The sequence below is a fragment of the Cuculus canorus genome, chromosome 2 (genome assembly GCF_017976375.1).
Source record: "Cuculus canorus isolate bCucCan1 chromosome 2, bCucCan1.pri, whole genome shotgun sequence".
Taxonomy (NCBI): domain Eukaryota; kingdom Metazoa; phylum Chordata; class Aves; order Cuculiformes; family Cuculidae; genus Cuculus; species Cuculus canorus.
Genome location: NC_071402.1, coordinates 87,388,486 through 87,405,930, shown reverse-complemented (window position 1 = coordinate 87,405,930; position 17,445 = coordinate 87,388,486). Strand labels below are relative to the sequence as shown.

The 17,445-nt window shown below is 45.7% G+C and overlaps 1 protein-coding gene across 1 annotated transcript in view; it reads right to left on the bottom strand.

The window, feature by feature from the left end:
- PHLPP1 (PH domain and leucine rich repeat protein phosphatase 1) overlaps nt 1–16,434 on the bottom strand; it is a 144,862-nt gene extending 128,428 nt beyond the window's left edge. The window contains 2 exon segments of the mRNA XM_054058791.1: nt 15,271–16,221; nt 16,224–16,434. Coding sequence (XP_053914766.1) covers nt 15,271–16,221; nt 16,224–16,419 — 1,147 coding nt within the window. The 5' untranslated portion in view covers nt 16,420–16,434.
- Between the last annotated feature and the right edge of the window lie 1,011 nt (nt 16,435–17,445).

The following is a 17,445-nucleotide window of genomic DNA, read 5'->3' as shown; positions in this document are numbered from 1 at the left end:
TTATTTACTCACAGATTAACAGTTGGTAAATTGATCCCAGAGATCCACTGAAGAATTTTGCTTATAACCATTTCCCTAGCTTTAAAAAAAAAAAAAAAAGAAAAAGAAAAAAAAAAAAAGGCCAACCCCACAACACCTCCCACCCCCTCATTCCCCCATCCCTGAATGAATGTGAGAACTTCCTGCGTTCAGAACAGCATGAATAGACCTGGCAGGCAGTCAGGGAGATAGTACAGGCCAATGAATGCTCTGAATTCAGTTCTGTGCTGCCGCTAAATTAAAGGAATTCAGGAGCCTCACAAAAGCTTGGTTATTTAATTATATTATAAAATAAAAGCCTGAATCTATTAGACAGCATAGGAAAGAAGCCCTTTCCCGAGTGCCTGTGCAGAACAAGCAGCCCCAGTGACTGCCCTACTGTGCCCCTCTCCTGGGGCTGATGTCACCACCCCTCTCCTGCCAGCACCCAGCGGGGCTGGTAACGGGGCACAATGCTGCTCAACCTGTAGCAGGCAACAGTCTTCACCAGCCAGTCCGCAGTCAAACTGGGCTTCTTTATCGTCTCAGGATTTCTACCTTTGCTCTGCATTCACTGGGAAACTAGTGACACTTGCAAGTATGCTACAACTGTATTTACTGCTGTACCTTCAACCCCTGACCAGATGCACACACATCAGCATTCAAATCCTCGTTTTACTTCAACTACCTTCAATGAAAATTAAAGCGCACAGATTAATAAGAGTACCTACTGCTAACAAACAGCAAGACGACAAAACCTCTACTTCCTTCCAATCATGCTAACCTACCTTTATAACTAGCAAGGAACAAACGCACAAAGCAATTTCATAGAACCATAGAATGCTTTGGGTTGGAAAGGACCTATACAGGTCACCTAGTCCAACCCCCTGCAGGAGCAGGGACACCTTCCACTTGATCGGGTTGCTTAGAACCCCACCCAATCTGACCTCGAATGTTCACAGAGATGAGGTCTCCACCACCACTCTGGGCAACTTGTACCAGTGTTACACCACTCTCCTTGTAAAAAATTTCTTCCTTATACCCAGTCTAAATCTACCTTCCCTTAGTTTAAAACCATTACTCCTTGTCCTGTCACAACAGGCCTCGCTAAAATGTCTGTTCCCAGCTTTCCTGTAACCCCTCTTTAAGTACTGGAAGGCTGCGATAAGGTTTCCCCAGAGCCTTCCCTTCTCTAGGCTGAACCATCCCAGCTCTCTCAGTCTGTCCTCATACGGGAGGTGCTCCAGCCCTCAGATCATCTTCGAGTCCCTCCTCTGAACTTGCTCTAACACATGCACATCCTTCCTGTGCCAAGGACTCCAGAGCTGGACACAATACTCCAGATGAGGTCTCACAAGAACAGAGCAGAGGGGCAGAACCACCACCCTCAACCTGCTGGTCACACTTGTGATGCAGTCCAGGATATGGTTGGGTTTCTCGGCTGTGACTGCACATTGTTGGCTCATGTCCAGCTCTTCTTTCATCAGTACCTTGATTTCCCTTACAGGTCATTAGGAAACAAAATCAAAGCAGCTTCCCCTTATTGAGAATTCTGCTGTTAATCAGATCTTTCAACAACCTCACATTCATGCAAAAAAATGGACAAGGTGAGAATAACACCTACTACAAAAGATTGAAGTAAAACACAGCACAGCATGCTCATTTTTGCAGTTCACTCAGTCCTGCTTACTACTGGGGAACTCAGCCTATTACACATGACAGCTCTCCCAGTACCAGCACCTCAGTCTTGCACCTTGCCAGAAAGGTGACAGCCCTCCATCAACTCAAATTACAGTGAAATGCTCAGGCAAGTGGCTATGCTGACATGGCTCAATGAAACTCATAACCAGCCACCACCATGGTTTTCACTAACAAGAAGGGCAGCAACAAATATTTGCACTCAAAGCAAAGCAGTCGGGCACGTCTGCCTGTAGACAGTCCCATGGGGGTACATCCCCCTAAGCACCAGCTGCCAGAAGGACAACAGTAACTCCATCACAGAGAAGCAAATGCTCAAAAGAATCCAAAAAGACAAACCAGGATGTTTATGTTTAAATGAGAAGACAAGGTTTGCTAATTTTTCATCGGGGAAACAGGGGTACTAAGCTATGTCCTTAATACTATGGATGAAGACATCACTATGTTCAGGAATTTCTTCTATGGAAAAGGTTAGTGGGTATCAATTTTATGTCACAGCATCTGGTCTCGTACGGGCAGAATCCGTATTAAGCATTAAGTTTAGATAGTATTCTCTCACCACCTTCAAACAACTACACATTTTGCTGCAAAGCAGTACAGGCATCTCTTTGGAGAAAGGTTCAAAGGATTTTCAACTTAGTACTTGTCCTACATGTTTGGAAAAATTAGTGAATTTGAGCAATGAAGAGCCAAGCAAAAGTGAAACCTGAATGTGAAAAAAGCCAGTGTCACCAAACCCCCACAGAGTGGTGGCACAATAGTCAAAGGAGCTACCAAAGAGACTGTCAAATAACATCTCTGATTAAGGCTTGCCAATACATACGGCATCTGAACAAACTTGAAGTAACAATATACATCTGGAAAGGCAATTCACCAATTTAAGTGCAATGGGGTCAAGAACCTCACAGAATGAAGGCAGCATACAGGCACGATAACAATGCACCCCTATCCAAATTACAGCTGTTCTTGCATTTCACAGGGACAAGTATGCATATGCAGTCCTCTCCTGGACAGAGGTCTGCACACCGAGTTCCCAGAACCTGCTTAGAGGGAATTCTTCCTTTTTCAGGGCTACAAAAGGAAACTAGACTTGCCCTATACCATATTCCTTCACAATTCAGAAAGGACAATGATTGCTAACTGTCTTTTTTGCTTTCGAACCTGCCCAGTGGATGATGCCTAGCACAGCTGGCGATAGCAAGGAAGAGAACAGTGCCAAAATCTGAATCTCCTTCATGTTTGCTGTACACATTCCTAAAAGCATAAGCCTTATGGATGTGCTGCATGTAATACCACTGGTTTACAAGTCAGCCTAATGTGAAAGATTCAGTACATCCAAGTTTACATTCAAAGGCTACCGAGCATAACTCTTCTACTGTCAGCCATAATGCTTACAATTCAAGATTAGCCTTTTTGCTTTCTTTCATAACCAGTTTACAAACTCTTATTATAGACAAGCACTTTGAGAACATTATGCAGGCCACAACCTTTGCCTCTTAAAATCCTACATTTGTGAGAGATGTGCTGCTAGGTGAAGAACATACACGACACAGGATTTTTTATCTAAACAAAAAAAAAAAGAAAGTTTTCATATGTTTGTTTCTGTAACTTAAAGGTACAATACACCTTAAACCCTTTTAAGGCTCTGCTCTTTTTATCTCTTTTAACTACATCATTGCCCAATTCAACATTGTTGACATACACAGATACAACAAATTGCTGTGCCTATGTGCTGTGGTTTTCTGGAGAGAATTTTTCTTTTTTTTTTCTTGCAGCCCTGTGTTAGCCACGCTAGAATGAATGTTTTTGTCCACAAATAATGTGATGGTGCTATTTTATACATAGCCTTACAAATACAGGGCAGGAAGAACACAAAGAGCTGCATTGATAAATGAGCACTGTGGAGAAAACCCCTAAAATCTTCAAAAGGGTAAGTAAAAATGTACAAAATGGGTGAGTTGGCAAATGCAGCCAAGTATGCCCAAAACTTCCTTAGGACAGAAAAAAAGAGCAGACGGAAAAAAAAAAAAAGAAAGGGAGAAAAAAAAAAAGGCTGTGTATTCTAGGCTAAAAGGACCTACAGTTGATCTATGCTTTTTGATTTGCTGACAGTCTCAGACAGTGCTGTTCACAACTAAGGTGATAAAACTGCATTCCCCCATTTCCACAGCATAAGTAATATCAGTTATTTGCCAGGAGCTCAAAACAGACCTCCTATTAATTCAAAACTGAAGCAGCAAGAGGTGCTGAAACTGCTCACACTCCCCTAGAGCACTACACAAAGGATCACATCCCACCTGCTGCTGCAAATTAAATAGAATGCATACCCCAGGCTACAGTAGACCATTTTCTCCAGAGCAACACTTACTCTGACACTGACAGAGGGAATATGACTTAGTCCACTGCAGGCTACAAAGCCTCTTAATCTTTGTACTACATTATCCAGTAACACCAATCAACATATTTTTGTTCTAGGTTTCAATTATAATGGAAAAAGCTGGAAGTTACAAAATAAACTAGGATCTTTTATCACATGAATTCAGAAAAGAAACATTCCAAAACATTCTTTTTATAAGAGATGCTTCCAAGACGGAACGTTTAAAGCAAAATAAAATCATGTAATTTACTGTACTCTTCTCGTATTAGCAGGAATTAAAGTTGTCATTTTATTAAGAAGATTAAAGAGACAAACCAAGCAGTTCTCAGTGCTATAGTCTAATCATAAAGGGAATTAATATACAGATTATACTATTGTTCTGAAGTTATGAAATGGAAACACTTTCTGTATTTAATAGTCTGAAATGTATCACATTAATCTTTGGCTTATTCAAAGAGAATATAAAGACTACAGAATCTATTTCGGTTGATACAGACAAGGGACATTATCTTTATGCCACCAGAAAAAAGATAAGATACATCCACAGCCACTTCACAGAACTTGGACACTTCGAAGAGTTCACATTCTCGTTTTCAGCTAGTCCTTTTTTTTTTATTATTAGCTAGGACACCCAAGACAAAACAAGTTAACTACTTGCTCTGAAAGGATATAAACTCAGATCTACTAACCATTGAAATTTTAATGTACACAAGGACACTACGCATTCCATGCTTTTGCCAAGACAGTACATTAAAAATCCTCAACTCTAGGACTGAAATGGGGAAAAGCATCCTTTTGTATAATTACAGCTTTCAACAAGCTCCTGTTGGTATTTCTGAAACGTTAAATTGCATCTCCCACACATGTGATTAACTCCACTTTGAGAAACATGCCGTTTGCAATCTGCAAACTATCTTGCCTTCATGTTTTGTAGCCACGTGATACCAGGAGAAACCAAGAGCTCCTAGCCTGTTAACCTCAGTACATTGGTAGCCTTTTTCCAGATGCTCCACTTCATTCAAAACAGGTTTTGTCATTAACCTTTTTATTCCAACAGGCAAGCTTTAAAGCATTAAAGCAAATATAAGCAGAAAGACAATAGAGACATAGAATATTGGTTGTCTCAGATATAATTAAGTTTCATAAATAAAATGCCTGCTAATGGAAATGGTTTTCCCCTAGAGGTCTGTCTGTCCCACTAAGTAACACACAGTAGATGGAAAAATACCTTACTCCATCACTTCTAATTTGACTCAAACCATAAAATAACTAGTGATATGAAGTCACTAGTAGGGCTGATCAACCATCTCTTGGGCAAGCAGATTGTAAATATAGCCAGCTTTCCTGCTTGCAGGACTCTGTCACAAATCCAATGCTACTATTTATTATCTGGTCCTATTAGGTAGGACCAGAAAGAAGGAAAAAAAGCAAGAGTTGGAGAGAAACAAAATGTCATTGTTCACCATTCCAATCAGAAAACTCACTGTCCACTTAAAAACACACTAGTTTTCAAGGTAGCTTGATGAGAGCTTTTGATAAAGACCATCTATGGCTTATATAAAAGCAAAATCATTGCTAGTAAGAACCACAAGCTTTTCTGTACCTTTTATTTTAAGCAAATAATAAGCTGAACTAGGCATAGTTATTGTTTAAAGAAGCATGTACCTTTTTCAAAGGAACGGAGTTGGTATTATTCTCATCAGCTGAAGATGCCTGAATCACAGGTTTTGTTCTACACTTAATGCTGCATCTAAGATTCTCTCCTCACCAGAGCATGCATTCAGAAAAGGAGCGGCCTGCTACTTATCTTAATTACACATCTTACTACCTCTTTCTCTTTGGACACAAAGATTCATAAATCGAACAAACAGGAAGAGAAACTGCATTCAGATTACATAATGAGGTTTATGTAAATTGCACCTACAGCCTGGGGTCCTGGACTTCAAAGGCATTCCAGCTCCTTGTTACCCCTTGGACCAAAGCCCATTGTTTTGTCTTTATTTAAATAAGTTGGCATGGCACTTGGAGTGCTCGAATTTGAGAGGAACCGGTTCATGCAGCTATTAAGGGGTTTTGAAAATTATGAGTACAATTCAGACCCTAGTGAAGTTAGTTTGAAGATTCCTGTTGCCATTGGACAAGACCAGATACAATTAATATCCTGCAAAGGGCCAAATTTACCTCTGGCTCACAAAAAATGTCAAGTAAAAACTTCAAAAATCTTCTCTGCTTATACAATTTCATTTGCCCTCCACATCAAGAACTAAGCTGGATAAAACTGGAGAGATAAATCCCCTGAAACTCAGTATTTTACATCAGTATGTAAATAGTTATTCTTAGCTGTCAAATCGAGGAACACACAGTTAGTTGGGCAATGAGTATTTTCAGCATCCCTCCAAATAAGTAAAAGCCAGCTGGAAGAAATTTTACTTCCGTTATCGACAGAAAGATTTAAAAAATAGTATGCTATGACTTTTCACTCCAGGAGATTCTTTCTTCTGATTTAACAGTTGTAATTTTTAAACAAAATCATCTTTGAAGAACAAATTTTGCCCCCTAAATAACGCGAAGGACACAAAACCCCCTAAGAGGTTCTGCAATATTCCCATTCTTGCATATATTTTAACGACAACCACAGGAGCAGAAAGTTACAGCCATCACACCCAAAGAATCAGGACCAGTCAGTTTGCTAACGAGGTATGCAAGACGAATCCTGATTGTGACAAGTGGCATGAAGTATTTGGATTATGAACTTGGTTAACTCAATGATTTCAAATAACAGTAGCAGAGGTACAGAGGGGTGACCACAGCTATGGTACCTTACAGATAGGTCTCTAAAAGGCAATTACTAAAAATGCCTTTTTTTAAAAAAAAATAGCAAGCACCAAAGTGCATGTTCCAGCATGGACATCATAGAAAATTTATTTTACTATATATTAATTATGCCTACATGATATCCTGAACAGAATTTCAGTGGGATAGAATATTTTCATTTACAACCCACATACACCCCTCCATACTGTTAGGGCAGCTGCTGCATTCCAACAGGCAAGTGATGTCTATTCTTTGCATGCAACATTTTATCATATAGCATACATGATAATAAGTAAATTAAGAATCAATTAAAATATATCATAAACAAAAAGCCTTAAGTCTTAAATTCTCCAGTATCTAAGATGGCTTCAGTACTTAACAGCAGTAAGTGGAAAAATGCTCAATTAGAATTTGAAACTAGCTATTTTTGGAAAATGGCATGTATGTTAAGATAACATACTGGACAAATAACAGCCTAATTGGAAAAAAAAAAACCCCACAAAAACATTTCTACAGCAAATACAAGCTATTTTATAGTTAAAAATATAAAAATTATTCTCTCAAAGAAGGTGATGCTGCAGATAACTCTACTGTCCAAAAAAAAAAAAATTCTATTTAAAGGGCAGAATTTTAGAACCATAGAATCACTAGGTTGGAAGGGACCCACTGGGTCAATCGAGTCCAACCATTCCTAACACTCCCTAAACCATGCCCCTCAGCACCTCATCCACCTGTCCTTTAAATACCTCCAGGGAAGGTGACTCAACCACCTCCCTGGGCAGCCTGTTCCAGTGCTCAATGACCCTTTCCATGAAAATTTTTTTCCTGATGTCCAGCCTGAACCTCCCCTGGTGGAGCTTGAGGCCATTCCCCTTTGTCCTGTCCCCTGTCACTTGGGAGAAGAGGCCAGCTCCCTCCTCTCCACAACCTCCTTTAGGTAGTTGTACAGAGTAATAAGGTCTCCCCCCTCAGCCTCCTCTTCTCCAGGCTAAACAACCCCAGCTCTCTCAGCTGCTCCTCATAGGACTTGTTCTCCAGCCCCCTCACCACCTTCATTGCTCTTCTCTGGACACTCTCCAGAGCCTCAACATCCTTCTTGTGATGAGGGGCCCAGAACTGAATACAGAGGGAGAATAACCTCCCTGGACCTGCTGGTCACACCATTTCTGATACAAGCCAAGATGCCATTGGCCTTCTTGGCCACCTGGGCACACTGCTGGCTCATGTTCAGTTGGCTGTCAACCAACACCCCCAGGTTCTTCTCCTCCAGGCATCTTTCTAGCCAGACTTCTCCTAATCTGTAGCACTGCATAGGGTTGTTGTGCCCCAAGTGCAGGACCAGGCATTTGGCCTTGTTAAACCTCAGAAATAACCTGTAGGGCTATTTCAGACCTACAGCTTCCCAGAGTGCTAATCCAAGCAAAAGTTCTAAAATAGAGCAATATAATTGAGTCAAGGGAAGTTGAAAACAAGTATATGTGCAGATTTATCTGATCTAAAATGCCACTGTGCCCGAGCAGTGAAATAATGCAACACTGAAGACTAAGTCAAAGCATCTTTGGTTCTACTGTCCAAGGCAAACAGAAAGTCAGTCTTTGGTTTCCTTTTTTATCTTCCCCTATATCAAGATACTGATAGCTTAAACAATTCAAAATTACCATCCCTTAAATGCAGAGCAAAATACAGCTGCCACAATGTAAGGTACAGGTTCCCTCCAAATTAAAGAGCTAAGCATAACAAGTAGCACTCTTTAGGATTTCTCTATGTAAGCTTCTATTCTATGAATCCTGTATGCATATACCGTTCAAACTGACTCTCAGACATGGTGTTTTACACTTTCTTTTCTTCTAGGGAATCAACAAAGAAATCTCTCTTTATATTATTTTATCAAACCACAAAATACTCTTCAGTAGTTAAGAAGCCCATACCAGTTGCTAATGCTGTTTCGAACAAATGTTTCTGTTTTGTACTATTAATCAACTAGTATCTTCCAAAGAAGCATGTAGTGGTATAGATGCAGAGCAGTCTGTCAGCATCCTAACAGAACAGATGGATATTTTAATTGCACAAGGGCTTTTAGGTGTATCAGCAGTTCCATCATCAAGGGGATGTTTATGCAGTTTAAAAAATATAAAAACATGTAAGGAATTAGCTGGTGAAATATGGAAAGAGAGATAGTATCAAAATAGATAACAAGGTGGGGAGGAGAGAGAATGCTGCATTCTATGCTGCAGTGATGAGGAAATTCAGCTCTTGAATGTACCAGTTATACAGTACAACATACTTAGTATATATAGTAACTCTTATGTACATCACACTGAAATCTCCCATGTTGGTACTTCACACGTACTTAAATTATGGATGCCAGCCAGGAGTACAACATAATTTGAAAGTTGCAAAAACCATTGTACTTAACAGCTGTCACATACCAAAGCTCAGCTGCAGTTTCACCAGCATTCCAGCATTATCTCCATGGCTCCTCCTGCACAAGAGGAGAGGCTGCTGTGCCCTCAGAGCCCCTGAGCCTCGCCTCTCAAAGTTGCCTACCTTAGAAAGACCTCATTCCAACTGCAAAGAGATAAGCACACAGCTATCCACGCAGACAGGTGGAGCAATCCAATGGCACTGCAGTCATTAGAAATTTTACTACTTTGATCCCACCAAGGAACCAAGCTTGGATTTAAACACAATCTGTCATCAAAATGAGATAGTTTCCCAAAGTGGCAAGTTTAGGTATTACTGCTCTTTGCAGGAGATGCCAACACATAAAATGATTATGAGGGGAAAAAAAACATATATCCAAGTTATACTAGGAAGAAGACAAAAATCAAGATCATGGCAGCCTTAGGCAGAGGTGTTTTTTCCTTTTGATTTCAGACAGGTTGAGAGATCTCCCCTTTCCAATTACATCTGTAAAAAGTCATCTCTTAGCATTACTGTGAATTAATTTATTTCATATTAGGATACCAGATTTCAGAACTAAGACAGCGTCCAAAGGCAGAAGCTCTTTACAGCACAGCTGTTCTCCCACCCTGAGTTAAGAAACACGTTTGTTTTCAGCACATTGTTCCCCCCTTAAATGGCACTTAATCATCTTAAATCGAGCTCCTCAATGTATTAAATAGCTGAACTGAGTTATTCACCAAGTAGCACAACAAGCAGCTAGTGATTCAATACCTGTCACATTCCACAAAGCTCAGCACTGCCAAGCCTGTCGTGTATTCATCTAAGAGTAAGCATCTAAAACCATGTTTCCATCTATATAGCTGGAAGTCTTACTGTGACCCCAACTCCTAAGTGAGGTTTTTTTAACCAAACTGCTTAGATCACTACCACTGATCCTAACACCGGATCTTCCCACCCCTACCTTCATGCTGGCCAAACCAACGTTTCTTGTAAGGAACTTTAAGACAAAGATCAATTTGTTTCTCCCTACGACTTTCTAAAAGGTCACATAAGCAAAAAGTGTCTCTTCCAAACAAAATCTGACAGCCAGTTGCAAAGAAGTCTCCTAATTACACGTAGCATGTCTTAGTATTCCACCTATAGGCAATCATCTACTGAAAAAGTAATATATTTGATGACACGAGCAGGTGCAGAAGCCCTATGGCACATCAAAGAGCAGAGAATTTAATGGTGGCCAAGTGCCAGAATCACAAATAACATCACCTTTCATCAGTAAAACAAAAAAGCCTTGAACATCCATTGTACTGAACCAGTCTTCAAGACCAAGATCATGTTACTCACACTCCTTGTCATGCAGATGCTCCAGAAGACAGCACTGCATGCGATTCCATGCTTAATTTTGAGCTAAACTCTCAAAACAAACAAGCAGTTTTGCAGTTTTCAAATGACAAGATTGGGGTATTAGTCTAGTTTTCCTTCTACATGCAAATTATAGAGAAACCAAGGCCACTGGGACACCTTGTGTTTTTCAAAAAATATTTTTCCAGAGTAATAAGGAATACTATAACTTGTTTGTGAGAAGACTGATGGATCACAGCCATTCTTATGGTTCTAGGAGTAGCTTAGTAAGGCTGACCTAATCACTCTCCCAGCGACAATATCATGATTGCAATTGCACTACGAATTCTTACACAGTTCCATCGCTCGGTCATGTAATATCTCATCAGAAAGCTATTTAACTGTATCCTTTTGTTAAGTATTTCAAATTTGAGAAGAGTATCTTTTGTTAAGATAGATTTCAAGAGAGAGAAAAGTTGAAATGCATAATCAGTCACTAATGCCCAATTCTGCTCAAACAGATGCTACAGGGAGTAGGTGTCACCTGTTTAATGCTCAGAGTCAAGAGACCAGAGAAATCAACCACATTCACACTCTAAGAGAGGAGATACTGAAACAAAGATGCACTAACCACATTTGGAAACAAACCAAAGCAATGTACAGGAAGCACTTTCACTTTCTTGGGGTGGTGTTTCACTTTGAGGGGCTTTTAGATTTGGAATTCTGCATTTAAAGAACACATTTCATTTTCAGAGCATCTGTGGACACCACTTATTAAGAAAGCTTTTTTTTGTCATAGGGAAAAATCCTGATCCTCTGCAGTTCTCTTCACTTTTTTTTTTTTTTTAAGAACAGGTGTTTTCCAGGTTCTACAAGCAGAAACATTAACAGCTTACAGTAAGCACTAAAATCAGTGGTTATATCATTTTATCTTATTTGGAATTTGTCACGTTAAGTGTCAGTATAGTAATCTTCCAGTCTTAAAACTGTCTCTCACCAGAAAGCCCCAAAATCACAACCCTGTCCTCTTCTTCTCTCCCTACTCCAAAGGTACTAGGTGAAAAAAATTCTTTATAGAAGCAAAGTAATAAATCCAACCTAGGTTTATGCCATTTTACATCAATACAACACTAGGATCACCAAATCCTACCGAGATAGCTTGCAGGAAATTACAGGGATAGAGATGCTAGTGGTTCTCTATCCACTGGGACAAGCCAGGCTGCTTAAACCAATAAGTCCCAGGCAAACAGGAAATCACTGTTTTAAAGTATTCCTTACCGTACGATCTTAGAGGATCATTTAGAGAAAAGGTACTTCGCCTAAGCAAAATGATGGAACTTCAGGGCAAAAACCCACTCCCCTTTCCAGTTTAACTTGATGTGCATTCTTTTTAAGTCTCTCTCCCCTTCCCTCCCTTTATCTTGGGGGAAGGATAAAAAATAAGGAAGCAGAGACAACCTGCCAAGACAGTTACATTAAATCAGCATGATGATATGCCAGTAATATTTTCCTAGCAGTTTTCAGCTGGTCTGGTACATTCTGCTACAAGCACCTGATCACAGGTGCTTTAGATGTTGATCACAGATCCCCTCAAAGAGATAAGGATTTCAAAAAACCACTGCACTTTTGAAGTACAGAGGCATACTTCTTAGCATATGAACTTGTGTAAGAAATTTGCATTTATTTAATCCTATATATCCTGTCAGAAATACATTTCTATTTAGCAGTTTTGCACAAGGAAGTCCAAAATGCATGAACTATGTTAGCAATCGAGTTGAGACAATGAAATAAAACAGAGTTGAAACATCTGCATTTAACATATCAAATTAATCATTTAATGCATAAAAAACTACATGCAAACAGCACTGAGTGTAAAACTTGATTACATTTTCTGATTGTGTTTTCTTTTGAACACATCCTACCGGGAAAGGAGGCACACGACCAGCCCATTTCAAAATGAGTCTGTGAATCCCCATTTAATGGTGGGACGGGAAATAAAGGAAGCAACATCCCTTCCAGCATCACCTGCTGACTTCCACCCTCAACAGCGCAGCGAAGAAACACACAGATCGCTATAATCACCTGAAAAAAATACCATAGCTCCTCTCTGACCCAAAGATATCTAACCTAGTTCTGTCAATTCCTGGAATGAATATTACTTCTGCACTCCTTATCCCGGGGTCATTAAACAACTGACCAAGAAATTTGAAGAAAAGCTGAACAGACCGCTAGCCACCACTCCCACATTCTCTCCTGAACAAAGCAGGGCACTTATCTAGTGTGCCGCTCTCCTTCCCACCCTGCCATTACCGCCTCTATTTGACATTCTGCAGAATTCACTCGGGAAAAGAATCCCTGTGTTTTTCAGAGTTAAAGCACTAAATTTTCACAGTTCAGTGAAGGACCACTCTGCTCAGCCAACCCAGCAAGAGGATGGATGGCATTTGCTACTTTGCTAGCATGACCTTATCTTTGGATACCACATTTACCGATTTCACAAGAAAACTTACTGGGTATTTTAACACTCACTTGACATTAAACAATTTCTCCTCCTTGGAGAAATAGACAGGATGGTTAAAACCTAGGGAGTTCCAAGATTACCCTGAATATTTTATGCAAACCAATTCAACTGACACAAAAGGCATTTTTAAATCTCTCCAGAACTGCAGAAGGTTGTGTAATTACAATGTGGGAGCTAACTTTTCCACTCAAGACTCCCTAAATTCTGTACTGTAAGTTGTGACAACAAAAAAAAAATTAAAAACCTTCTGCCTAGTCATTATAAAGGTTTTGACTACCCTGTTTTCCAACACTATGTTCTGTATCACTCTCAAGGTTTTGCCTACCCTGTTTATGCCCCGTATTTGAGTATTTTCCTTTCTCACCACCTATGAGTGATGCCCTACTACTCTAAGAAACGGGGGGGGGGGGGGGGGGGGGGGCGAAATCGATTGGAAGCGCTGACAACATGGAAAGCTAAGTCCAGGATTTTGTTTGCGGGAAGGCAGCGTTCTCAGCTTGGGAATCTGGGCACCCTGCACAGCCACAACCTGTTTCAGGAGCAGAAGGACTGCATGCAGCTCTTTTCTCTGGGACATGGGGCCCCGTTATCTGGCAGCCCCAGCCAGGAGGGAGCACACGGCTCACCCAGAGCGGTGTGGGAGCCGACAGCATCCCTCAAACACCTGGAGCAACCTTCGGCCTTCCACCCCGATCCAGCGGCACCAATGCATTTCTCGTCACTAGGGAAAGCGGCAGATTACGGCCGATTTAACCACGGGAAACGGAAAGCAACAAGAACGGCGACCTCCCTACCCTGCCTTGGAGGGAGGGGAGGCTGCCCGGGCAGAGGCAGCTCTGGGGCAGCCTGGGGCTCCTCGCAACCCGGCTTCACCGGCTCGGGGCTGCCCTGACCGCGGCCGGGACCTCCCCGTGCAGGGACACCTCCTTCCCTTCCCCGTGCCGGGGAACACCTCACCTCCTTCCATCTCATTCCTTCCCCGTGCTGGGGACACCCCCTCCCTTCCCTTTTCATCCCTTCCCCTCCCCGTGCAGGGGGACACCTCCTTCCATCTCATCTCTTCCCTTCCTTTCTCCGAAAGGGGGACACACACACACACCTCCTTCCATTCTCATCTCTTTCCTTCCCTTCCCCCTGGGGAGGAAAACACACCTTCTTCCCTTTCCATCCCTTCCCTTATTTTCCCGTGCGGGGAGGACACACACCTCCTTCCCTTCTCATCCCTTTCCACCCCTCCTTCCCTTCCACTTGCTGGGGTGGGGGGACACCTCCTACCCTTCTCAGTCCTTTCCTTCCCTTCCCCCTGGGGGGAGGGAAACACACCTCCTTCCCTTCTCTTCTCATCTCTTTCCACCCCTCCTTCCCTTCCACTTGCTGGGGTGGGGGGGACACCTCCTTCCCTTCTCATCCCTTTCCTTCCCTTCCCCCTGGGGGGGGTAAAACACACCTCCTTCCCTTCTCACCCCTTTCCACCCTTCCTTCCCTTCCACTTGCTGGGGTGGGGGGACACCTCCTTCCTTATCATCCCTTTCCTTCCCTTCCCCCTGGGGGTGGAAAACACACCTTCTTCCTTTCCCATCTCTTCCCTTATTTTCCCCGTGCGGGGGGGGACACCTCCTTCCCTTCTCATCCCCTTCCTTCCCTTCCCCCTGGGGGGGAAAAACACACCTTCTTCCCTTCCCATCTCTTCCCTTATTTTCCCCGTGCCGGGGGGGGACACCTACTTCCCTTCTCATCCCCTTCCTTCCCCGTGCAGGGGGAGACGACACCTCCCTCCCTTCTCATCCCTTCCCTTTCCACCCCTTCCTTTCTCATCCCTTCCCTTTCCACCCCTTTCCTCCCCCATGCAGGGGGGACACCTCTTTCCTTTCCTTACTCATCCCTCTCCTCCCCTTCCCCATGTGAGGGACACCTCCTTCCCTTTCTATGCCTCCCCCATGCAGGGGGGCACCTCCTTCCCGCCCGTCCTATCCCCTTCTCTACCCCCGGCGGGGACACAGCCCCGGGGCAGGTCCCTGCCCGCCCCCCACCCCGGTCCCGGGGCTCTGGGAAGGGATTCGAGGTGCGCGGTCCCGTTCCCGCCCCCCGGCCCGCTCACCGGCGTAGAAGCGTATGAGGCAGCCAGTCTCGGCGTCCATGCCCTCCTCCTGCACCCGCCACAGGTCCCGGAATCCCAGCTGGGAGAGGTAGTCGTTCTGGATCTGCAGCGGCTTCTCGTGCGGCTGCAGCCGCCGGCTGGTCTCGCCGTGCAGCTGCACGTAGAGCGCGGGCGGCCCCGCAGCCTCCCGCCCCGCTTCCACCGGCGGCACCGGCTCCACCTCCAGCTCCTCGGAGGAGGAGGACGAGCCGGAGCCGCTGTAGGGGTCCAGGCGGTCGGAAGAGACGCTGTCGGCGCTGGGGCTGAAGCTCTCGGTGTCGGAGCCGCCCGGCCCCAGCTCGCCCAGCAGCGACGGGCAGGACAGGGGCGGCCCCGCCAGGTACAGCTCGGCGGGCGGTGCCGAGGGGCTCGCCGGGTCCCCCGCGGGTCTCTCCGCCGCCCCGCCGCTGCCCCGGCGCCTCCTGGGCGGCTCCTCGGCCGCAGGCTGGGCGGCGGGCGGCGGCGCCTTGCCCGGCACCCGCACAACGCCGGTGCCGCCGCGGTGCCCGAGCTGCCGCAGGCGGGCGGCCAGCTCCGCCGCCGCCGTGTCCAGCGTGCAGAGCACGGGCCGCGGCGCGCAGCCCGCCGGGCGCTCGTAGACGTGCACGCAGCCCCGCCGCAGGTCCCGCCGCACCCAGTCCCGCTCCGGCGGCGGCAGCGGCTGCGGCTGCCGCGGCGGCTTAGCCAGCAGCGCTTTCCGATCCAGGCTGCGGGTGCCCAGCGACCCGCCGCCGCCCGACAGGTTCCTCTTCAGCCTCCCGCGGCGCAGCAGCAGCGAGTTGGCGGCGCCGGGAGCCGCGGGGGGAGCGAAGCCGCCGCCGGGCCGCCTCCGCTCGTCGTTCCCGCCCGGGGAACCGCCGCCCGCCGCTGCTTCTCTCGCTCGCTGCTGCGCGGGATCCATGGCCCGCGGGTGCCGCCGCCCTGCCGGGACGAGGAGGAGGAAGGAGTAGAACGGGGTTTAAGCGGAGCAGCAGCGGCGCCGGGAGGGCTCAGGCAGGACGCATTCCGGCGGTACCCGCTCGCCCGGCTCAGCCCCGCGCCCCGGCTGCCGCCGGCGCCATTAGCGAGGAGCGACTGAGCCGCCCGCGCGCCCGCCCGCGCCAGCCTCATGAATATTAAGCAGCTGCCCCCCCCGTTTCCCCGCCGCCGCCGCTGCTGCTGACGAGGGGAGCCGGGGGGGAGGTGCGCCGATGGTGACGTCACCGCTCGCACGGCGGGGCGGGGCTGGGGCTCGCCGATAAACACAGCGCCACCGCCCCTGCCTGGGGGGGACGCGCGGGCTGCTGGGGAATGTAGTCCTGAGGCAACTCCGCCTCTAACTACGGGTGCCGGCCGGCGCCACCCACCCCCTTATGCCCAGGAGGCAGCGAGGAGATGCTGCGTGTCGGGGACCGGCTGTCTGCCCGCTCTCCTTTCTTCTCCCTTTTCCCTCCCTCCCTTCCTCCCGCCTTCCCTTCCTCCCTCTCTCCCTGCTCTCTCTGCCTCTTCTTCTTCCCCCTCTCCCTCTATTCCCTGCTGAGCATTCCAACGGAATGTGCTGGAAGTCAGGGTGCTTCCCCTCGCTGACCCCGAGGAGGCGCAGAATGCACAGCTCCTCATGGCAGCAAGACAAATCTTTTTTCACGTGATTCCAGGACATTGTGCTACGCCTGGTGGTTACACGCTGGCACAGGTTGCCCAGGGATATTATGGAAGCCCCATTCCTGGAGATGTTCAAGGCCAAGCTGGCTGCGGGTTTGAGCAGCCTGGTCTGGTGGAAGGTTTCCCTGCCCATGGTGTTGGAACATGATGATGTTCTAGGTCCCTTCCAACCCAAACCACTCTATGATTCCATGATTCCTTAAGTCTTACAAGAGGCTTTACAGAAATGGCTGATCAAGGGAAACCGTGCAGCGCTGATAATGGGACCTGTGTACAGTCACCTTTGTGCTGTGCCTCGTGCGGAATGTTGGCACTGAGTGGTAATTGCTGGCTCACAGCCACCTGGCAGCGTGCACGGAATGATTGTACAGGTTCAGTGACCGTATGCATTCCCCTCTTTCCCATCTGACCTGTTGTCCACACTGGCTTGTCTCAGCACAGAACCGAAACACTGAGTCTAGGCGATCTCATTTGAGGAGAGAGATGGTCTCTTCA